This window comes from Sander vitreus, chromosome 3 (assembly GCF_031162955.1).
Source record: "Sander vitreus isolate 19-12246 chromosome 3, sanVit1, whole genome shotgun sequence".
NCBI classification, from domain to species: Eukaryota; Metazoa; Chordata; class Actinopteri; order Perciformes; family Percidae; genus Sander; species Sander vitreus.
Genome location: NC_135857.1, coordinates 28,003,941 through 28,029,318, shown reverse-complemented (window position 1 = coordinate 28,029,318; position 25,378 = coordinate 28,003,941). Strand labels below are relative to the sequence as shown.

Below are 25,378 nucleotides of genomic sequence, written 5' to 3'. Positions count from 1 at the left end.
ACTAGTAGCCTAATCAGTGTTGGTGTGACCAAAAACCCCCACCCTCCTCTCCCTCCAATCAATCTGATGACTCCGACAGTCTGTGAGTCACGTAAAATGAAGTGGATCGGAGGATGCAGAGAGGGAGATGAAATGGAAAGTGTGGTAGAAATTATAAGTGATGAACTGTGTGTGTGTGTGTAGTCCTGCCATGCCGGCTGTCCCTTTTACACAGTCAATTCGGCTCTGTGACTACCTACGCTGCCAAGCAACAATTCTCCCCCTATTCCGTGTTCGTACCTTTTATACAGAACAGCAAGGCACAATAATGGCACTACTGTCCTGCCTTGAACAGGCTGCTTTGTTAAATTATTTTTGGGGCTTTTTTATTAGATAGTGCAGATATACAGGAAACAGGGAAGAGAGAGGGGACGACATGCAGAAAAGGGCTGCGGGTCGGATTTAAACCCTGGCTGCCATGGACTGAGCCAACATGGCACTCACACTTTACCGGGTGAACGAGAGGTCGCCCATTGACAGCTTTGTTTAATCAATGCCTCATTCAGCAGTTTAAACTCTTTCGTTCTGTAATCTGATTTTGCACAGTACACACAGACGTTCCGCATATTGGTATGCAAAGATGATTCGTAGGAAAAGCCAGGGGTCTGTTTGGCCTCCGAAATCCTTAACTAGTAGCCTAATCAGTGTTGGTGTGACCAAAAACCCCACCCTCCTCTCCCTCCAATCAATCTGATGACTCCGACAGTCTGTGAGTCACGTAAAATGAAGTGGATCGGAGGATGCAGAGAGGGAGATGAAATGGAAAGTGTGGTAGAAATTATAAGTGATGAACTGTGTGTGTGTGTGTGTGTGTGTAACCCGTTGGCACGCCTAGTGGTTAGGGCTATGACACATGGTGGAAGTGACAAGGTAGTGACAAGTTTCCTTTGATCAGGGCTGCAGACATGACCGAGCAGAGTTTTAGACTTGGAGGCACTCAGCCCTGATGGTCTTCATCTTTGATTATGTCTAACACACACACACACACACGCGAAAACCCTATGGGTGGGCGGTTCTTCCCCTCTGCCACAGCCACCCTCCTCCCTTCCTTCCTTCCTGTCACCATCTCTTTTTCTTTGTAGCCTACAGCTTTTTTGTTTTAACAAGCAAACACTTTGAATGGAAAAAGTAGTTCTGAGGCTTAAAGTGTATGGAAAGAAATTGTGTCAAATATTGGGGACAAATGTGTTTTTCATGATCTACAAATGATAAACAAGACTTACAAAGTGTTTGACGATTTGTAAGTATATGTTCATGTACACATACCAACACATTTGAGTGATAATTGAGCAGAATTAAATGCATTGCCACATTATCACAACTACTGTCAATAAATAGTTTAATCAATATTGAAATAATAGTTAAATTATTTTGATAATAATGAATAATTTATCTTCAGTTACTAAACTTTGAAAAAAGTTATGGATTTAAACCATGTGAATAAAGTCTGTACTTATGATTAAAGTACCATTTATTTTCATGTTAACACAATCCATCATAGTTAAACATCATGTTTTTTGTTTCTTAAATAGATTGTTAAATTGTTTTTTGGGGGGAATTTATATTTATGTTATATATGTACAGTGGGGAGAACAAGTATTTGATACACTGCTGATTTTGCAGGTTTTCCTACTTACAAAGCATGTCGAGGTCTGTAATTTTTATCATAGGTACACTTCAACTGTGAGAGACGGAATCTAAAACAAAAATCCAGAAAATCACATTGCATGATTTTTAAATAATTAATTTACATTTTATTGCATGACTCTCACAGACGAAGAAGCCCTCCTGTTCTCCACTCATTACCTGTATTAACTGCACCTGTTTGAACTTGTTACCTGTATAAAAGACACCTGTCTACACACTCAAACAGACTCAAACCTCTCCACAATGGCCAAGACCAGAGAGCTGTGTAAGGACATCAGGGATAAAATTGATAGACCTGCACAAGGCTGGGATGGGCTACAGGACAATAGGCAAGCAGCTTGGTGAGAAGGCAACAACTGTTGGCGCAATTATTAGAAAATGGAAGAAGTTCAAGATGACGGTCACTCTCCCTCGGTCTGGGGCTACATGCAAGATCTCACCTCGTGGGGCATCAATGATCATGAGGAAGGTGAGGGATCAGCCCAGAACTACACGGCAGGACCTGGTCAATGACCTGAAGAGAACTGGGACCACAGTCTCAAAGAAAACCATTAGTAACACACTACGCCGTCATGGATTAAAATCCTGCAGCGCACGCAAGGTCCCCCTGCTCAAGCCAGCGCATGTCCAGGCCCATCTGAAGTTTGCCAATGACCATCTGGATGATCCATAGGAGAAATGAGAGGTCATGTGGTCTGACGAGACAAAAATAGAGCTTTTTGGTCTAAACTCCACTCGCCGTGTTTGGAGGAAGAAGAAGGATGAGTACAACCCCAACAACACCATCCCAACCATGAAGCATGGAGGTGGAAACATCATTCTTTGGGGATGCTTTTCTGTAAAGGGGACAGGACGACTGCACCGTATTGAGGGGAGGATGGATGGGGCCATGTATCGCGAGATCTTGGCCAACAACCTCCTTCCCTCAGTAAGAGCATTGAAGATGGGTCGTGGCTGGGTCTTCCAGCATGACAATGACCCGAAACACACAGCCAGGGCAACTAAGGAGTGGCTCCGTAAGAAGCATCTCAAGGTCCAGGAGTGACCTAGCCAGTCTCCAGACCTGAACCCAATAGAAAATCTTTGGAGGGAGCTGAAAGTCCGTATTGCCCAGTGACAGCCCCGAAACCTTAAGGATCTGGAGAAGGTCTGTATGGAGGAGTGGGCCAAAATCCATGCTGCAGTGTGTGCAAACCTGGTCAAGAACTACAGGAAACATATGATCTCTGTAATTGCAAACAAAGGTTTCTGTACCAAATATTAAGTTCTGCTTTTCTGATGTATCAGATACTTATGCAATAAAATGCAAATTATGTTCTCCCCACTGTACACACACACACAAAAAATAAAAAAAATAAAAAATAAAATAAAGGAAATGACTCACAAGCAGCACACACACACACACACACACACACACACACACACACACACACACCAAGCAAAAAGATGCAGTCACACATAAATTATTAGAAAAAAAAGAAAATCACGCGTCATAACTTGATCTCAGACGCATCACAAACACAATCTCCAAATTGCAGGCGCCACACTACACACACACACACACACACACACACACACACACACACACACACACAAACCTCTCAGAGCTGGTGTCTTTCTCTCAGTGATAAATGTCAGCCTCCCTCCTCCTGAACAGATATCGACGGCTATTTGGGCTTATTTCTCCAATCTGTTGTTCACCTCAGAGCGGAAATGGAATCCATTTCTGCCTGGTTGGCAGTGAGGGTGACTGTAGGACAAGGCAATTTGGCTGGCTGGCACCCTCTAGTATCTCTCTGTCCTCGCTGCAGAGCTATCTTACCCCTATTTCCAAAGTTTACCTCACACAAACAAGTGTGGCAGACACAAAAACCCTCTTCTCTCTGCTCTGAGACACACAAACCAGTCTTCAGCTGAAATGAAACAAAGTTTGGACACTCTGAGCGGTTGTTAAGTTTGATCTGGCTTTCGCAAACGAAGAAAAAGAAAAAAGGACATGTAATACAAACTTTTATTTTTTTTCAGTCAAATCAGTTTCCATCTTGAAAAGTACATATATATATTATCAGCAGGAAATCAAACACTTTTTTTTTTTTTTTTTGCATTCCTGTGAAATCCAGGACAAAGATTGGAAGAAATGTAGCGTCAGTGGTTTGGTGAGGAGTGTGGTGTCCAAACAAGACCCCTCTTTGGAATTAAGAAGGATCCTATTAGTCCACAAGTAAACATATACCTCATTTCAAACACAAGGATATCAAGGTCTAAATACAAATAAATCCTTCAAATATGGATCACAGATTGTCAGGATGCATCTACAACTGAAATAATCTACTTGTGGAGATTTTAGAGACTTAAAATTCAAGATTTTAGAAGATATAGATTGCATCAATGTGTCAAGGATACTATTTGCCACAAAATGCTACACAGAGATGATTTAAGTGAGACTAGGTAATTTTTAATAGAAGAAATATATCCTATTTGTTGAATTTATGAGCAGTGATACGTACCTTTCTCCATTTAGTACACTCAGGGGTTTCGTTGTTGTTATTATATTATGATAGATATTTCTGGCAGGTGATATTACTGAGTCAGTTCAGCAAAGGGGACAAAGGTTCATTTTAAATGTTATAAATACTTTGGGAAATGCACTTCAGCATTGAGGCAGATGAAGCAATGTGGTCACTAGTGAGTAAAAACAATTCAAAAAGTGGAGTACCTAATATACATAAAAACAATCAATATATTATTGTGGATAATCACAGTAGTTATTGGCACTGTAAACATGTTTAAGGAGTTTTGGAGAGACGTGCAACATGCACTCTGGCAGAGGAAAGCCAAAAGTGCATTTGGAAAAAGAGGAATGTCTTCCTAAAATCCCACATAAAATTACTTTTGGAATAAAACTGATATAGTAGCACCGTCGTTATTATTGTACTAACTGTTTCCTTTTTCTAAGTTCCTAAAATGGAAAAGCAGATTTCCTGCAAATGACAGGTGTAACGCAGTCCAACTTTCTGTCCGTGATGGAATGAGTCCAAACTTTTGCTCCCTAACTAGCGAGGCACTTTTTGATCTCAAGGCATATGAAATGGTCATTTTAAGGAATTTGAGCAGCAGCACACCACGAAAACATTTCAAGAAAAGGAACAAGGGGAGTCAGAGAATACTTCAAATTCAGGTTAGAATGTATCAGGAATTAGACCGCTCTCTCTATCGTAGATATGGATGAAGAAGTAGGCCTAAGTGATGGAGGGACAGAGGTGGATTGGCAATCTAAATGTTCCCCTGGGGGCCTAACCATTTTATACTGCTTTTGAGTGGCTTGTGTTTGGCAGGTTGTAAATTTGCCTGGAAAGTGATTAGCTTTACTTGGGTACCGTCAATCAGTCTGATTATTTTATGTGTAAATTGCAACGAGGTTGACATAATAGTTCAAAATCATGGTGCCTTCAGAAGCTTGATGGGATTACCAGAACTACAAGGTGACAACACAAAAAAACAAAAGAAAGGTGTAGCCAGTCAGGATTTTTGTGATCACCAAATATTCATTTTCAATATTCTAAAATAGGCTCTAGAGCTATAGTGCCAGATATTGTGCGAGGCAGTGCAGGTGGTATCAATGAGTCAGCAGTGACATCACTGTATGGGTCGAAATTTCAAGGGCTGTTTCCTCTTCCCCAGTCTGTCGTTGGGTGGAGAGGCCAGTGTCGGGGCACTGCTGAGGTCTACAGTAATGCTGCACTAGGAGTGGTCCACACACTTTCAGAGAGAACCTTCTGCTAAACTCAGCAGCCCTCAGCAATCAAAGGAACACTTCCCTGAATGTGTCAGGGGAAGGGGATTGTTCAAAGGTCAGTGGTGATGACAGGTGTGACACCGTGGATGAGCAGCGTGGGGCCCAGGTCCTGAGTCAGCAGGTCCAGCTGGTGCAAGTAGGTGGTGTAGCGGCGGGTGTCAGCTGGGGGACGGGGTAAGTACAAGAAACGCACAGCAGGGGGGGGCCGGGTCGGGTCCAGGATCAGCTTATTGACAGCTGACAGGTAGTCATTAGACAGGCGCGTAGCGTTGCTTGGGAAGCTATTAACGTAATCTTCATCGTTCTCCTCTTCTTCATCTGGTCTCTGCTTTTCCTCTTCTTTAGCGCTATCAGGGGATTGCGACAACTGTTTCTTGCCCCACTCGCCCTGGCGCTGCCAGTGTAGCGCCACCTGCTGGTCCCACGGCACAGAGAAGACCTGAGCTTTAATTCTCAGCTCTTTCAACAGCTGGCCCAGCTTCTCCTCTGAGCCTCTCACGCTCCGTCCTTCCTCCACGCACAGGAAGAGACGGAGCGTGGCTTTGCGCCAGTCTCTCACCATGTTGAGGATACATGCTAGCTGTAGCAGGAACAGAGAGCAGGTATCGACGTAGCTACTGCTGTCCGGGCGCAGGAGGTTGACCGGCCAGACGTCAACGTACACAGCTCCCTTACCTGGAGAGGAGGAGGGCGGCGAGAGGACCTGGGCTCGGTCAAAGTCGTTGAAGTATCGGGCAAGCACCACATTCTTTAGCATCTTCATGGCGTCAGCGATGATCGCTACATACTCCTGGGGTCCTAGAACCTTCCCGTCCCCAAATTCACCATAATCCTGTCTGTCGCTGGACCCCCGCAGCGAGGCAAAGTGGAAGAGAGGGGGCTGTTGCTCTAGCTCATCCAAGGAGCCCGAGGGATCTCTGGGCTGACTGGTACAGAGCGAAGGATCAATCAGCTTGTCCTTTGGAAGACAGTCGTCATAAAAACCAAGGACGAGGGTGTTAGGACGCATCCCACCTGGAAAGAGAGGAAAGCGGAGAAAGGAAAGATGAGACTGGACCATTTGTTACAATCTAATACAAATCATTTCTTTATCATTATCATTGATTTTGTGAGTTGTTAAGTTAAGGATAGAGGTTCAGCCATTTTATCTGATAAAGTGAAAGTAAGAGACAGATGTGAGGAAGACCCTGGAGTGAGAACTGGAGGGAAGCCAAAGAGAGATAAGAGAAAGGGCTGAAGAAAAGAAGTTGGACAGCATTACTGAAATGAGTTAAAAAATATGTTAGAATGGAAGTGCTGAAAGGAGTTTAACCGTAAGCCCTGAATAAAGTTGAGGTGTCAGTTTCAGTGTAAGCACTGAGAGAAATTGAAATGACAGCTGGATCAGAATTACTGAAAACAACTGAAGTGGCAGTTCAAATTGAAGTTCTGAAAGGAGTTAAAAAAAAATTCAAAAGTCAGCCAGCCCAAAATTCCTGCCTGAAAACAAGCTGAAATACATAAATTATAACATTTAAAGCCATTATGAGTAGAATTTGAACATTTACAACTTTGACGCCCCTAGTGGTCATAGTGAGATAAATGGACTACACCAATTCTAACCAGGATTGCATGGTTTTCTACAAACAAAGATCTATGCCAACAATAAAACTTGGAACAATGCGATTATCACATAAAATACCTCACATAGTGGCTTTAATTATATTTTTAGTACTTTTAGTAAAAAAACTAAAATCTCAGATCACAGCCCACAGCTGTAATCCCAGATATCAATGCAGGCTTTCAAATGTCTTTATTGACCAACAGGGACATTTTTGTGGTGATGTGGTGACACTGACCTAGTCCAGAGATGAAGAGTAGATGTTGGACCCCATGACGCACAGAATCGGCCAATGTCAAGTTGACAAAAGATTTGATGTTGAGATTGTCCACCAGAGACAACCAGGAGTCATACTGGGACTGCAGAGGGTCGGACGGTAGAGTGTCTGGGTGGGTGGAAGAGAACACAATGGTATGAGGTGAGAGCAATAGCTGACAGTTCAATAGAAGTGTGTTGGGATTCAGAGAAGGTAAAGGAAATACTTTACTTTACTGCATATTAGAATTGTCTGCATTTCCATAGATGGAATTATTATTAATAATGTATTGTTTATACCTCATTATTTTTTAATTTGATGCAGTGACTTTTAGTTCCCCCCCCACTTATTCAATATTTGCACGATACCATTCATTTGTAGTACCACCTCACCTTTGTAGTAATGGCCCTGTGCCTCAGCATTACGGTAAGTTTTCTCAGAACTGTTGGTGTGTTTTTAGTTACATAATTTAGTGTTTCCCTTACCATGATGGCCCAAAATGATGTTAAAATGCACAGTTAGCACAGTAGCATAACGCTTGAACAAATAATGTGCACTAGCTCTGATCCTATAGTAGAATCGCCCCTGGATATACAGTACGGTTTAAAGAAGAGAGTAGGGAAGTCAGTATGACAGAGCTGGAATTAGAGGAACAGCGTGAGAGAGATAAAAGACAAGATGCTGAGAAGTTAGGGGGTGGCGAAGAGAGCGAAAGATGCAAGCACAAACGACAGCATAGACAGAATGTGAGACAGAGAGAAAAATACAGGGCAGCACAAACAGGCAGGCAGGTGATCAATCATCCAGAAAAACATCAATATGTATGAAGAGTGCAATCTAGAGGCCACATCTGCAAGTTTCACAGACAATTCCTGTGGTAGTTTAAGTTGTGTAAGGATCTGTTCAGACACTGTTGTTCCTGTGGATACGTCTTTTTTGTATTCAGCTTTAATGCAAACAGTTGAGAGACAAGTGAGAGAATGGATGGACTTACAATGGAGTAGCTGGGAGTCCTCAACAACCCCCCCCCCACACTTAATGTAATTATGTTAATGGTTGTTGTTTTTTGCCTCATCAGAAGGGCTCTTCAGTGGATAATGAACATATCATTTTTTTCTTCCCTGTAAAACACTCAAGAAGATTTAGATTCTGAAGACTATTCAGGGCCAGTCCCAGTCTCCCATCAACACAAAGCCCCCCCCTCAACAAAATCCTCAAAAGACAAAGAAAACAATCAATGACCCTGCTCTTTTAAACTGTTAGTGTGTGCCTCTGCAGAAAAGAAAAGGTAACTCCTCCGGAGCATTGCGTGCACGATTACTTCCTTCGAAATAAAACAGTAGCAGATGAGCCGATGTCATGGAGAAAGGTCTAGCATGCTAAAAAGGTCCATTAAATGATGCACTGACAAAGACGAGTACAACAATTTGCTTTTAAAATTCAGCAATAATGTTGAAGTCGATAGTCAAAAAAACAAGCTTTTAGTCTCGTCATTGCTGCGTCTTAATATCATAATAATGTTAAATTATCCAAAAACTATATCCCATCACCATCCCTAATTTGTTTTGCACATAATTAATAGTCACCCTGTCACATTGTGCTGGATTAGATATGTAATGGTGCAGAAGTAAACTTTCAAGGGCTCCTGATGATCTGGTGAAACACTGTGTGGTTTCCTGATCGTTCACAGGAGAAACAAGTGATGTTTCGGAATGTTTCAAAGTAAGAGTCCGCTCCATCATGACTGTTGAGTGTTAAGTAAATGTAATATAACAAGTCTCATAGCTGAACACAATCAGAGACAATCAGAACAGTGGGTCGTGTCCTTACTGAGATCTCCAAGCTGGACGTGTCCCAACACGTAGAGGCCGCTCTTCTTGATGTCGTTGATGAATTTGATGAGGCCCACACTGCTGCGAGGGTTAGAAACCATCAGCAAGACCTGAGGCCTCCAGAACTTAACATGGTCCTTCCTCACGTCCAGCATCAGCAGGTACTTACGCACCTATAGGAGAGAATTGGAAAAGCGTTGTTTATTGGAAAGTGTTATTTTTACCCCCAATCCTAGTTCTTCTTTAACCCCGTGGTCCATACCAGTGGACTCAAGTGCCATTCATTCACTCAAGTCATGTGTGTAGGGTGGAGTTCCCCTTAAGAAAGAGATGTCTCTGCCGTTATCTGAGACTCAGGCTCAGAACTTAAGTCCACTTTAATTATGCTCCCTGAAATTCATTACTGGAGGTGATGTAACTTACACACAAATGCAGTCGAGATTTCTTTGCATTACCTTTTTTAATTTATATATGTAAGCCTACGGATTTCATATGTTCCTTATGCTTGCAAAATCACAGCAGGCTTGTTACGCTCAAGCTATAGATGAGATAATTCACTATAATGAATTTCACCTGTTAGTTTCAGGAAGTTTACTATGTGAAATTCGTGGCAACACAACAATGATGATAAAAATACCACTGAAACACTTAAGGGATATGACAGTTCCCTAACTGGTACAACAAATGAAAATTGTCCTCTTACAAATGAAAAGCTGAATTCATAGGCAATAAAACACACCCTCGCTCAGTTCATACACTCGGGTTCTGCTACTTGGTCTGGTATGACCAGTAGCCTATGGCGGCTAAAGTTAGCAACTGTATATATAGTGGGGAGAAGTATTTGATACACTGCCGATTTTGCAGGTTTTCCTACTTACAAAGCATGTAGAGGTCTGTAATTTTTATCATAGGTACACTTCAACTGTGAGAGACGGAATCTAAAACAAAAATCCAGAAAATCACATTGTATGATTTTTAAATAATTAATTTGCATTTTATTGCATGACACAAGTATTTGATCACCTACCAACCAGTAACAATTCCGGCTCTCACAGACCTGTTAGTTTTTCTTTAAGAAGCCCTCCTGTTCTCCACTCATAACCTGTATTAACTGCACCTGTTTAAACTCGTTACCTGTATAAAAGACACCTGTCCACACAATCAATCAAACAGACTCCAACCTCTCCACAATGGCCAAGACCAGAGAGCTGTGTAAGGACATCAGGGATAAAATTGTAGACCTGCACAAGGCTGGGATGGGCTACAGGACAATAGGCAAGCAGCTTGGTGAGAAGGCAACAACTGTTGGCGCAATTATTAGAAAATGGAAGAAGTTCAAGATGACGGTCAATCTCCCTCGGTCTGGGGCTACATGCAAGATCTCACCTCGTGGGGCATCAATGATCATGAGGAAGGTGAGGGATCAGCCCAGAACTACACGGCAGGACCTGGTCAATGACCTGAAGAGAGCTGGGACCACAGTCTCAAAGAAAACCATTAGTAACACACTACGCCGTCATGGATTAAAATCCTGCAGCGCACGCAAGGTCCCCCTGCTCAAGCCAGCGCATGTCCAGGCCCATCTGAAGTTTGCCAATGACCATCTGGATGATCCAGAGGAGGAATGGGAAACTCTAAAAATAGAGCTTTTTGGTCTAAACTCCACTCGCCGTGTTTGGAGGAAGAAGAAGGATGAGTACAACCCCAAAAACACCATCCCAACCATGAAGCATGGAGGTGGAAACATCATTCTTTGGGGATGCTTTTCTGCAAAGGGGACAGGACGACTGCACCGTATTGAGGGGAGGATGGATGGGGCCATGTATTGCGAGATCTTGGCCAACAACCTCCTTCCCTCAGTAAGAGCATTGAAGATGGGTCGTGGCTGGGTCTTCCAGCATGACAACGACCCAAAACACACAGCCAGGGCAACTAAGGAGTGGCTCCGTAAGAAGCATCTAAAGGTCCTGGAGTGACCTAGCCAGTCTCCAGACCTGAACCCAATAGAAAATCTGTGGAGGGAGCTGAAAGTCCGTATTGCCCAGTGACAGCCCTGAAACCTTAAGGATCTGGAGAAGGTCTGTATGGAGGAGTGGGCCAAAATCCCTGCTGCAGTGTGTGCAAACCTGGTCAAGAACTACAGGAAACGTATGATCTCTGTAATTGCAAACAAAGGTTTCTGTACCAAATATTAAGTTCTGCTTTTCTGATGTATCAAATACTTATGTCATGCAATAAAATGCAAATTAATTATTTAAAAATCATACAATGTGATTTTCCGGATTTTTGTTTTAGATTCTGTCACTCACAGTTGAAGTGTACCTATGATAAAAATTACAGACCTCTACACGTTTTCTAAGTGGGAAAACTACAAACTGTATCAAATACTTGTTCTCCCCACTGTAGATATTGCTGTTGAACTGACATTACTGAGGTTATGACTCTTCTTTATTTGTGCTACTGTGACACTACATTTTAACATGTCACAGATGAACATTTCAGTCACTTTATCACAAAAGTAAAATAAGAGGTAAATACAGCATGCCATTTTTTGTAATGTAATTGCCACTGTTCAGCAAAAGATACATATATATTTAAAATATATGCAATGCCAAAAATAGGTTACCAGTATGGATCATAAAATAGATCAAATATAGATACATATAGACCTATGTATGAATAATATTAAATTTGAAGTATAGATACGAGGGTATGGTTAATTCAGAATGTTCATGATTATGTCCATGATATTGCACATAATGTCCCATTATTGCACTGAGTGTAAGTCCCATATGTCAGTTGTAAAGAGTTGAAATGATGAAATAATTCAATCCGATGTAATCCAGAGAAAAAGAAAAAGAAGAGTTAGACCAAACAAACAGCGCAAAACTGGAGGCTGGAGCCAACCCAGCACCAATGGCTCTGCTGTCCATCTCAGGTCTTTAAGTCTCCGACGCTGAATATCCTGTGTGCATATGTGTGTGTGTGTATATGTGTGTACCTCGTATATGTATGCAGGTACTGTTGTACTGTAACTGCACATACTTCTCATATGTAAAAACAAATAACATATCTAATGAACATCCCATTAGGATGTGAGAACTGTGGCATGGACTGAATGAATTGTGTGAATATATTTGTTTGCAGATGTCAACATGTATATATACATGCGTACATGTGTCAATCAAACCGTTATTGGTAAAACTGTACCCATCAGTGATTGCTAATGTACGCTTAAATGCTATTAAATGCGTGCATCAGTTTGGATTAGGATGCACACTATAACACAAGCATAATTAGGATTCTGACAGTGTGTTGATGAGGTGGCATGAAGGTACCATTGAGGAAATGTAACCAAGTGGAACCAAACATCAGATCTAAACCTACAGCCTACTAGGAATGATTAACACTTAATTTATACCCTCATTGGAATTAATGACTATTAGCTCAGTGATGACATCACCATGTCAAAGCTGCTGCTTACACTGTCGGATTCAGAGATGAAGGGTAGCTTTAAAGGATAAATCTGTGTTTTCATGGTTTTCACATTCTCTACACTACATGTGTTGAGTGGTCCTTAAAGTGGCACGAGTAACACTGTGTTAGTGTTACAAGAAGGTTGGGTAGAAGGTCATCTCTGATGTGATCAGATGGGGGGGAGAAAGTGGAGCCTAAAGCACAAGCCAATTAACACTGTGGGCCTTTTTTGTTGCTGTGAGAAACACCTGCTTAAATGAAAGCACGTCATTTGTGAATGATTAAAAATACTTTAAAATTACTTACATTTGAAAACACTTTAAGGGTGTGTTAAACAGATTTGCGGTAATAATATGAAATTGTAGTTGTGTTGCAGCTCTACTTAGGGATTTAGCCTGAAAAGAACCAAAACATTTGTGCCGATATTGACTGCCTTGGCAATACAAGTTTAGCTCAAGGTCCTGAATCTTTGTGTGGCTACACAGCCATCAATCAAAAATGAAGATGCAACAATTTCCAACATTATTACCATCATTATCACCATAACTGTTTCCATGCTTGCGTCCGGTAATTGGTGTACAAAATGCAAAAGAACGAGGCCCCAGAGGCGAAGTCCAACTGCCTCCGCTCATCTAATCATCTGTCTCTCTTTATCTCTCCATTTCCCCCTGTCTTGTCATCCATCAGCCTATCATCTTTTCTCTGTCGCCTCAGTCTCACCCATCACTTAGTTTCTCAATCACTAACCCCCTCTTGCTGCTTATATTCTGCCTCTATTCTTCCCTCCCGTGATACCATCAGCGTTTCTTGCCTCAGTTTGTCTTTTTCTTCATTCTCTTTCTCTCCTAAACACTGTTGTCAGCCGCCTGTTATCTCCCAGTGTGTTTTTTGTTGTGAGCTGTTGTGTCTCCAGTCCCTGCTTCAATGTCACCCAGTTGGCACCCTGCCACACTGGCTACTGCTAGAGGGTGCAAGAACGGTGCATGTATAAGATATGTACATGCACACACTTGGCCTCTCTTGCTAGGCCTGTTAGTGTAATCATGTAAATCGAACTGGGCGTTTGACCCGGAGCCGTTCTAGCCACCATTGGACTGTAAAATGAAGGAGGGAGACGAGAATGTGCTGCCTGGATCATTAATTGGAACATTTACTTGTAAAAATCTTCTTCCTGCCAACCCTGGCTACCGAAATCTGGTGCCACTGATATGTCTGCACTTCTCTCTGATGCTCTGAAGACGATACAGGCAACACAAACACCGCTGCACGTGACGCTAGTTAACACTATACTCGACAGCAGCTAACGTTAGCCTACCGCTAGCTAGTAGCTGGATTAAACATGGTTAAAATGCTGACAGCTAATGCTAAACGGTGTAAAGTGTGACTGTGTTTTACTGTAGAGGATTCAACACCGGGATGTAACAATCTGCAGCTGCCGTCGGAGAAACAACACAGCCGGTGTGTCCAATAAAACTGGTAAACTACAGCCTCGTAGTGCATTTGAAGTTATTGTAAATGTCCTTTTCCCATCTGATGATTGTTTTTGTCGTTCAACAGCAATTTACTAGTGAAATAAGTTATTGTTATACATTATTATTAAATCATTTAATTTTGACCATATGGCCTTAGCAATAAACAAGCCGTTCTTTAATGTCACCGACTGTTATTTAGTACTCTTCTTTTTTTCTTTTCTTTTTTTACTTTCTTAAAAAGTATCGGTTCAGGCACCATTAATTATGTATGCGATTAATTTCGATTAATTAATCACAGAGTATGTAATTAATTAGATTACATTTTTTAATCGATTGACAGCCCTAAAAATAATATTAATAAATAGCTGCTATTTGTAACTCCAAATAGCCCCCCACCCCTGCAGTACTACATCCAGACTGAAAGAGACATATAACGACTACAGATGATTTTGTGGTTCTTTGTGATCTATTTGTGTCTCTTTGTGGTTGATTTTCCAACAAGAAATGTTAAGAGCCACTTCATACAGGGGCTCTGGTCCCATGGCCCAGTAGGCCTGTTCACTAATACATCCATGATACTAATAGGCCAACTACCCATCACCTTCTCTGATAGACCCTGATCTGGTGGCCAATCAGATTCCTGCTCCGAGCTGCTGTCTTCCGGTTGAGAGAAACAGTAGAGAGACGGAGGAGGAGATGAAGAGAACAGAAAAAGGAAGGAGGGAAAGGAGGACAGCCTCAATAAGTTAAGTGGTTATAATAATGTTCTGCCTCCTGACAAGCTGCTGGCAAACCCAGCCACCCTCACTCTCCCTGCCCATAACCTCTGCCCACGGTCTTGGCAACGGTTCCCCTCGTCAACGGGCCCTCCTGGCAACAGCGTCCCCTCTCCTTGAGAGCAACAGACTCGCCAGATAGAGGACATGGAGAGCTGGATGATGTAAAGCTCTGTGTGTGTGCGTGTTGATGTTTGTGAGTATATGTGTAAGAAATGTAGAGAGTTTTACTGAGGGGGAAGAGGTGATGTGTATGTGTGTGTGTGTGTGTGTGTGTGTGTGTGTGTGTGTGTGTGTGTGTGTGTGTGTGGTAGACCTGATATAAATATGATAGATAGCTGCTGTAGGAGTGACAAGGCAGTGTTGTGTGTATGTGTGAGTGTGTTTGTCTGCTAAATGCTAAGTGTTTGGCTGATGGAGAGGCAGCAGAGATCAGTCTGTCTGTGCGTGTGTGTGTGTGTGTGTGTGTGTGTGTGTGTGTGTGTGTGTGTGTGTGTGTGTGTGTGTCTGTGCATCTCTATAAACCGGATAGAATGATTGCTTGGCAGAGGTACAGGCTCTTGTAAAGCTATGGGGATGAGATTTTAGTTGCTCTAGTAATGACAAGGCAGTATTGAGTCTGTGTCTGTGTGTGTGTGTGTGTGTGTGTGTGTGTGTGTGTGTGTGTGTGTGTGTCAGACCTGGTGGAAAATGAGAGCCTGGCTGATGTAGCCCCAGCTGGAGGTGGGACTGAGGTAGTGAATCAGCAGAAGCAGCAGCAACATGAAGGCGATGCTGGCCGAGGCGTAGATGGCGTTGATCAGAAACATCATGACGGCACAACCTACGATGCCCAATGCGCATGTATGCCAGGTGAAGTAACGAAAGGTGGGCCTAAGAAGTGAACAGGAGAGGTAAAGGTTAGGGAGCAATGCTTGCTTATATATTTTGCAGTTATTTTAATGTCAGATGACTGTGTATGGAGTTGTTTATATTCTGTTAAACCTACAGTCCCTCACACTGCAAGGGACATCAATTCATTCAATAACGCAAGGAAACAGAATGTGCTGAACTTTATAAGTAAAATCTCCTTACATTGAAACACAACAAGCTGTGAACATGACATATTATCACCTTATCTAGCTGATGTGGTGAATGCGTTAACAAACAGTGGCTTTTTTACACATCTAGCAGCCAGACAAACACTTTTGAACTTGTTATCAGTATAAAAGACACCTGTCCACAACCTCAAACAGTCACACTCAAAACTCCACTATGGCCAAGACCAAAGAGCTGTCAAAGGACACCAGAAAGAAAATTGTAGACCTGCACCAGGCTGGGAAGACTGAATATGCAATAGGTAAGCAGCTTGGTGTGAAGAAATCAACTGTGGGAGCAATTATAAGAAAATGGAAGACATACAAGACCACTAATAATCTCCCTCGATCCGGGGCTCCATGCAAGATCTCACCCGGTGGGGTCAAAATGATCACAAGAACAGTGAGCAAAAATCCCAGAACCACACGGGGGGACCTAGTGAATGACCTGCAGAGAGCTGGGACCAAAGTAACAAAGGCTACCATCAGTAACACACTATGCCGTCAGGGACTCAAATCCTGCAGTGCCAGACGTGTCCCCCTGCTTAAGCCAGTACATGTCCAGGCCCGTCTGGAGTTTGCTAGAGAGCATTTGGATGATCCAGAAGAGGATTGGGAGAATGTCATATGGTCAGATGAAACCAAAATAGAACTTTTTGGTAAAAACTCAACTCGTCGTGTTTGGAGGGGAAATAATGCTGAGTTGCATCCAAAGAACACCATACCTACTGTGAAGCATGGGGGTGGAAACATCATGCTTTGGGGCGTACAGTTGAAGTGTACCTATGGTGAAAATTACAGGCCTCTCTCATCTTTTTAAGTGGGAGAACTTGCACAATTGGTGGCTGACTAAATACTTTTTTGCCCCACTGTAAATACTACACAGATGGCCAAAGTGAATTTCAAGGACAGGAAAAATTACCAAACTGCTGTTTTTGTTTATGTTGAGTATCCTCTAGGGTCTAAGGTCCGATGACTAGCATCTTGTTTGAAACAAGTGAAAGGAAGATATGAGACTGTGTGCATCTTATTTTACTTACATAAAGTAAAGAATATAAAATACAGCAATGTCATAAGAGTGAGTGAGCCATCTGGAATACAAACTAACTTTCAGCAACACTGAGGGAATCTTTTAAAATAGCTGCTACGCCCATGGAAGAATTTCATTTGTCTGGGTTTCACTGGAACATTTCAGTGACACATGATGGTCCAAATCCCCCTCTCAGAGACCTTTCCACTGTGGCAGAATACAATTCTTTAGGAAACACTGAATACTCTTACTACATGCTTTAAACAGATACCATTATTATGCGCATGATTCTTTTAGCCTCCGATTCCTGTAGGTTTTGTGTCTGTTGTTTTGTTATGTTTTTTTTTAATGATGTCATTATTTTGCTGCCCATCTTGACTTCCTGGCAGAAGATATATTGTATTTCAATGGGACCTTTCTGGTTAAATAAAGGATAAATAAAGAATGAATGAATACCTGTTGTTTATTTATAAATTTGGAGAATGAAAATAGTCAAACTTAAAGGCAAGTTACAAGGCACAACATATCAACTATATAAGATTTATATAAATAAAACACCTTTTTAATATCATATTCCTGTATTAAATACATGTTCTGTTTTTGTTGAGACTGCCATTGTTGTCAACTCATCTTTATTCAACTCAATGCTACTTTCTGCACATTCTGTTCCTGATCCTGTGTCAGTGTTGCCGAGGCTCTACTTGTGACTACTTGCTTTGCTTTTGACATCATGATTTTTTTATTTTTTTTTTAAACCTATTGCCCCATACTGTCTCATTTTCCAATGTTTGTGAGTGATGCTCCAGTGGTCCAGGCTGCAGCTATCTGGTCTCTTTGTACCACTGAGCCATACCACTACACTACATCAACTACAACTACTACAACCACTGTAAATTGATTACTAATCAACAGTAGTGGCAGCTGATGTCAAACATGCAAACAAACTCAGGAGCAGGCAACACACCATTTCCTAATGCGTGACTGCACGGCAGTAACCAAACAAATATGGCGTTAATGGGAGTTGGGACAGGAGCAATTAAAACAAACACCACGCATCAATAATAAGCTGCCTCTGCATACTGCTGTAGACCTCTCAGTGTTTGGGTGCATGAGCTTGAATTCATATATGAATGAGTGCCTGAGTTGTATTCCTTGCACATACAGTATGTACCCGTCAAAATATACTTCCATAAATGTGTGTGCCATTTAAGTGTACATTAGCTGAAAGGGTGTTGGAGTTGGGAGCTACAGTACGCAGCGGATGAAGCGCTCAGATATTTAGAGGATCATGTAATTGAACCCAATTTCCCTGCAATAACTGCAGCCGTGTGGATAAACAGCCATTAAAATAGTCCCAGCTGTAATTACACATGCAGCTCAAATGACCGACTGGCTTCCTCCTCGGATACACTAACAGATTTAGACTCAAGTAACCGCTGCCGAACGCAGCAGAAAGTAAAGGAAAGTGCGAAAGTATCCAGAGGGCAGCAGGGGGTGAGAGCACAGGGATAGTAAATTAAAAGAGAAACTATAGGAATGACAGATAGAGACAGCCATTAGCCCCATATTGGTCAAGTTTTCTTCATTGATAAGGGAGGGGCAAAGAAGGTTAGACGAAGAAGATGAAGCCTAATAGCTTTGATGATCCTCTAACGTTGCTCAAGCAACATTTTTGGATTTTAGTAACATATATGACAACTATGCCATGGCATTTGGTACAGACATTCATTTTCCACTCAGGATGAATTGCAATCACATTGGTGTTCCTCTGACCTTTCATCTAGCTTCGCATGAGCCTCAGCTCTACTTTGTGTTTTCAATCAGCAAATATTACTACGATGATAAACATGGTAAACATTACCAGTTAAATATCAGCATGTTAGCACTGTCATTGTAAGCATGTTAGCATGCTGACATTAGCATTTTGCTCAAAGCATTACTGAGCCTCCTGAAGTTGAAACATTTACTTGTCAGTTCTTTCTGATGAACAACCTATGTAATTGATACACTCAAGTATGTTTTGGATTTTCTATGCGGGAATGTCTTCTTACTTAATGACTGTATTTGTACTTCTCACCAACAAAGGGGCCGAGAGCAAGACTCATCATCATGCTGTAGTTGTCCTTTCTGAGCAAGATATAAAACTAACTCCAAAGCAATACTCCCGCTCTTGTCCCTTTAGTATCCTTTGGCATACAGCATCACACCGGCTGGGATGCTTAACATGAGCTTGCTGTGTGGAGTTTACCGATGTAAACAGAAGATTTATGGCTCTTTAAAATTCTGTTGACTCTGCCATTTGGTTAGTTTGATCTGACTATTTTTAGGCATATACATTCTAGACAAGTTGCAAAAACCCTACTGTTGTCTGGGTGGAAAGTCCTCAGAAACAGCATTTACATCACATGGGACACTTAAACTCACCACTGAATATTAGACTTATGAAAAAAGTTAGATGGCTATCAGCTCTTTGAGCCAGAGTCGGACATGTTTCGTTGCAGGTTTTACTGAACCGGTTGATTAAAATCCTCCCACGCTCAGTGGAATGATTTCTCCAGTGAGACTTTCAAAAGAAATAATAATAAAGCATATTGACTTGTTAAAACTCGTTAGGAATATCATATTTATTATAAGTGGATGACAATATCCTGACATATCAGCCCCATCCTAGCCCGTACCCACTGTTGCACCGTAATGACCTACTGTCTTTAAACTTTGCTTTTATTTCTTCTCTACTTGATCACTTAACATTGGCGGTGCCCCCAATTCTCTCATCTTCTCCCTCTCTCCATCCCATTGGAGAGCAGGTGCAATTACGATAAAAGCTCGCCCACCAGGTCCGCCCTTCCCCACCCACCTTTTTTGTCTGAGGTCCCTCTATCATCAGCGGCAATGGTACCTCCAGACAATCACCTCGCTCTCACCCCCTCTGCCGTCTCTCTTGTTCTCCAGCGACTGATGTCACTTAGCTGACACAGCAAAAGCACCCTGAAATAATCGCCGCCAATCAAGTCCTTAGAGACATTAAGAAAAAGAAACGGATGAAGATGGAGAGAGGAGACCCGGCTTTTAGCCAAAAGACACGTCATAATTGAGGAAAAGCAGGGACAGAAACGTTATCCTTATAGTCCCCCGCCCCACACACACACACACACACACACGAGGGGCTGCCAGGTTCTATAAGTGAGAGGTCAGAGAGTGAATGAGACGTTACGTCAGGCAGCGTCCCAACACTGGCACAACATCAGTGGAGACTGGACTGACCTTAAGAAACCACTTAAGAAACCACTTAAGAACTTAAGAAACCACTTGATATTGGATCAGCCTAGTATAACATGGGAACCAATTCAGCTCAATGTAACTTGACCTACAAACTACCTGAACACAACTGCATGATGGGATGAATCTCAAGTCATCTTGTTATCTGATAAACCTCAGCACAACATAATCAAGAAATCCTGTCATCCTGTTTGATTTCAGGCATGCACCTTAATCCTTAACCATTATCAAGTCATACCCATCTATTAACACATAATGATTCTCTAATAACCTGTTTTCTCTCATCCATCCAGACACAGTTGATGATCCATCTGGATTTTTACACACTCCAATCTGTCAAACACTCTGACTCATATTTGGAGAAAGGACAGGCCGGGCAGAGGACAAAGCTTTTGTTTTTTGAGCTAATGGTTCAGCTGGTCAATTCACACATTATTACAAAGGCAATCAAGGTAGCTGCAGAGAATGCTGCTGTAATTTGGACATCACATGGCACTGAGCTGGTAAAAGTAAAAAGAGTGTGTGTTAAGCCGCCAGTTGCTGTCGCTCTACAGTTGCCCACTCTGACTGAATGTCATTGCCTGTGTGTAACCGAGTTCCACACTTTCCACAAACATCCTTTGGCAACCGTGTGCAGCGCTCAGTTGTGTCCTGAATCCTGGCCATTGACCCTGTGATACCGTGTGTACATGTGTTTATGTGTGTGTTCATGCGTGTTTAAGCCACAAATACAAGTGGCCGGTGCCCATGTAGCATCAGCAGAAGGACACACAGCACCCTCTGAGGAACACTCAACACAGCTGGAGCCACTGCTGATAAAGCTGCAGCCAACAGAAGCCTCCTCACACAAAACACACACAAAGATAAAAAGGCAAACACAAAAATAAAGGAAATGACTCACAAGCAGCACACACACACACACACACACACACCAAGCAAAAGATGCAGTCACACATAAATTATTAGAAAAAAAAGAAAATCACGCGTCATAACTTGATCTCAGACGCACACAAACACAATCTCCAAATTGCGTGCGCGCGCACACACACACACACACACACACACACACACACATTTCCGCTACATCATAATTTCATTCCCTCCCCTCCCCTACACAACAGCTAATTTAAAGGAAAGCCAAATATTTCTGCTAAATTAGTTATGCTAATTACAGGCCAGTTCTCAGGGGGAGAGACGGCGCTAAATGGCTTTTAATTCTTTTTGCTTGGAAAGAGACGTGGGAGAGATCCAGACAGGGAGCGGAGTGAAAGAAGCAGAGAAAGCAGACAAAATAAATAAATAAAATAAAACCCACACAAACAACTACCGTTGAAATTTGCCCAGTAACACAGCAACAATGAACTAGCAGAATTAACAACTCAGGGGAAGGAGGCCCAAGCGGGTGGGCAGCAGGCCAGACAAAAAGCTGCCTTATCAGCTCCAGGGGCCTGGGTCCCCCGACCGACAGGGAGAGGAGAGATCAGTGGTAGGACAAGTTTTGTGGCTAACTTTGTGTCCTGTAGCCTTTGCCAGCGGTCACACAGTGATAACGAGGCATGAGCAGATAGCACACAGCACTGTACACGGAAGGCACCAGAGGAAACACTGGCCGCTCGGAGTGTGCTGTACAGAAAGTTAGTTACCATATTCTCTAACACTAATACTACAAAGCAGACATACTGATATACTGATGTTCACAGCGCACTCTTGTGGCTGTTGAAATTGATGGATTTTAACATTCTTACTTAATGTGAAATGATTCACGGTACAGCCAGAGTATAGCAACTTCATAAAACATCTGCCAATGAGAACTTAACTAAAAGCTGGTAAAATGTAATTTTCCAAAAATGTATCACTATTATTTTTAGGTGTCAGGTACTCAAAATCACATATGCACTTGGGATGAATGAGCAAATAATGGTTTGGGCAGGTGCAGGTGAATAATTGACTTATGTGCACATCCAAGTGACATTTGAATTCATTATTTCCCACAGGCGAGAAGCTTTTTCCTCACAATGTCCTCTTTATGTCAGCACATTTTCATCACAATAATACAGCAGGTCTCTGAATTGAGCTCAAAATGAGCTGCAGAATTGTAGATTGAGGAGATACCAGATTTAACAAGAAATAAATCCAATGTTAGCTACATGACAAGAGCTAACCGTTGGGCAAGCTTTGGTTTAGTTGTAATTTGGCGCTGAACAGACCATTTGAGTATCATATATATATATATATACAGGCCATATTATAAGGATTCTCTAAGCAAATACAACCGTGACTTTTCAGAAATATACATTTTATCTTCCCTCCACCTGTGCACCAACACCATGTTAATACCGGTGCACGTTATTTATTACGTGTTACTTACGTATTTATTAAGTGAGCCTCAGCAGCGACCAGAAGACAACAACAGGATGGACACAGACTCGACTAAATGTCTTAGCTATGCTCAGTACAAAAATCACACATCACTGACTCCATATGACAAAAGAAGAAAGTCTGAGATCTGACGATGATCACTGCAGACACTGGCAACTCCTTAGTTTCCATGACTATCAGCTGTTGGGGTTCATTTGAGTACAGGGTCAAGAAACACCGACCTGAATTAGCAAAAGCGGGAGCTAACGTATACTTAGGCTGTTCCTTTGGATTCGGAGACAACTAGATGTTAAACTGTATTTGTCATTGTCAAACTGGGTCAAAATATACTTGGGCAGCTATTAATATACTTAGGTGTGACATGTTAGTGTAGCCTGTGTGTGTGAAGTTGATCTGCTCATGTCTAGTGAAGACCTCTCTTGAGATCTATTAGATCTTAAAGTGCTCATATTATGCTTTTCCCCTTTCCTTTATTGTGTTATATATCTTTCTGTGCACATTATAGGTTTACAAAGTGAAAAAGCCCAAAGTCCACCCCAAAGGGACTTACCATCTCCAACAGAAAACACTGTTCACAAACTGCTCCAAACAGCTCTATTGTAGTCCAGCCTTTACTTATGCGAACGTGCGTCACTTTGTAACACACGTTATAATGCTCGCCTAGCTGCTAGCATGGCACACCCTCATACTCTGCAACTAACTAGCTAGCAGTACTTACTGCCCATGTGTGACTCCCAACAAATATGGTACAGAAGTGGTGAGAGGGGTGAAAAGAGGAGCTGCAGCAATGTGCAGTACAACAAATATATGGTGCTATCTAAATACAATTATGAACCTGAAAATAAGCATAATATGAGCACTTTAAAACAAGGCAGAATAAAAGAGATGGACCCAACAGTATCCGAAAACTGAAATATGCCATGTCTTTGCGCACACAAACAGCATAGTTTTTGTGCCAGAGTTGCAGTGTACATTTGACTCTGCTTCCTGTCAATCACCTGCCACCCACAAAAAGACATAATCAAAACATGTTGTCTTACAAACTGCACTGTCACAGACACACTGTTCTTATTCAGGCTTTCTTTATGTAGTGGGACAGCAGTTCTTTTAAAGAATATATTTCCCATTTTTATCCATCAATTATGAGACAAAATTGCTTACTGATTAGATATTAGTATGATGAAAATAATATACATTAGACGTAGACAATAGAATGAGCTTAAATTAAAGGCTCATTAAAAGAGAAAGCATAAGAATCATTTCCCCCAAATATATAGTTCCAGAGTTCACAATGGTTATACAGTACTTTTACCATGCAGCTTTATAAACACAAAAAAGGCCTGAGTTGTGAAAAAGGACTGCTCTGAATAGGATATTGTTCTATTGGTCATCTTCCCTAAAATCTGACAAGAATAGTTTGGGATAAAAAAAACATTCTCTCTGTGCTTACATTTAAACACAAAGTAAAGCATAGCAGGTGAGAAGACAGGAGTTTCCTTTCTCAGCCTTTCAGCAAGGTATTAATCACCAAACTGCTCCAGTAGAGTTGACAATTGTGGTCCAATATGCAACTATCAATTCAATCCACTAATATCATTATACAAAATATTCATGTTGAATAAATCCCAAAGTGCTGAGAGAACCAATATTACAGGAAGATAATGACTTTGTTTTCCAGATGTTCGTCTGGTGCTCTATCCTGGTGTCAACTAGACTTGACTGATGTGTCCTTGATGTGAACGTTCTCACACGTCTTATGACTAATTTTCAACTATCACTGCAGAGGAATACATAACAGCAAACGCAGAGCTGCAGGCTATCTGTCCTAACAGAAAATGTGAAGGATGGTGTTTAAACAGTTTCTCTCCTCCATGACAAATAAAACCAGAAGCAGAGATGTCATGTCATTTGAAATGTACTTTATAACCAGTGGAGGAGTTTATAAATCAGAGTCATTGCAAATGTACTAGGAATACAAACAGCACATACACACACACACACACACACACACACACACACTTTAAATCTCTTAACATCTCCATGCGCTGTTACTTGCGCCCCCACAAAAACAAACACGCACTCATTTTTATTGTCAGTCCCTCTCCAATATGGGTCTATAAGCAGTGGCCAGTTTTATGTCTTTTAATTAGTACACTGTCACCATAGCAGCATCCAGCTGGCATACAACCACATCTTTACACACATAAATAAACAATGGCAGAGGTAGAAAAAAGAGGAGGAGTGTGTTTAGTGAAGAAAAGGTACTACAGAAAGTCTCATCGCAGGGGGTCGGCCATGAACCTTCATTATGACAGGACAAGAAAGTGACGTGTGTACCTGAAATTAGGTGCAGATGCCCATTCCAGAGCAAGGCAGGCCAAGTCCACAGCCGCATACACCAACAGGAAGAAGATGGTCACAATACTGGCGATGGTGTTGAGCTTCCCTGAAAAAAGCACCAGCTAAAAAAGAAAGGACAAAAGAAGATGGAGAGAAAAAGGGAGGGAAAAGAGAGAGGGGATTAACATTCACAGCAACATTTTATTCCAAAGTCGGACAGAAGAGTGCATTTTAATTTCTTTTTTTATATGACCTTTTCCAGCACCCACCTACTTTTCACCCCCAAAAATGTATCTCTAAAATATGAAGTCAATCACGTTTTGCACGTTCATGTGCTTTTTGAGGAAAAATAAAGTGATTAATCACCTGATTTATAAGC

At 41.8% G+C, this 25,378-nt stretch overlaps 1 protein-coding gene across 1 annotated transcript in view; it reads right to left on the bottom strand.

The window, feature by feature from the left end:
- Window positions 1-3,683: 3,683 nt before the first annotated feature.
- The window catches only part of LOC144515720 (solute carrier family 12 member 9), a 62,688-nt gene continuing 40,993 nt past the window's right edge, over window positions 3,684-25,378 (bottom strand). Inside the window, exons 9-13 of the mRNA XM_078246789.1 lie at window positions 24,997-25,121; window positions 15,576-15,768; window positions 9,169-9,343; window positions 7,321-7,467; window positions 3,684-6,496 (exon numbers count right to left, since the gene is read on the bottom strand). Of these exons, the coding sequence (XP_078102915.1) occupies window positions 5,532-6,496; window positions 7,321-7,467; window positions 9,169-9,343; window positions 15,576-15,768; window positions 24,997-25,121 (1,605 nt within the window). The 3' untranslated portion in view covers window positions 3,684-5,531. The remainder of the gene's footprint in view (window positions 6,497-7,320; window positions 7,468-9,168; window positions 9,344-15,575; window positions 15,769-24,996; window positions 25,122-25,378) is intronic.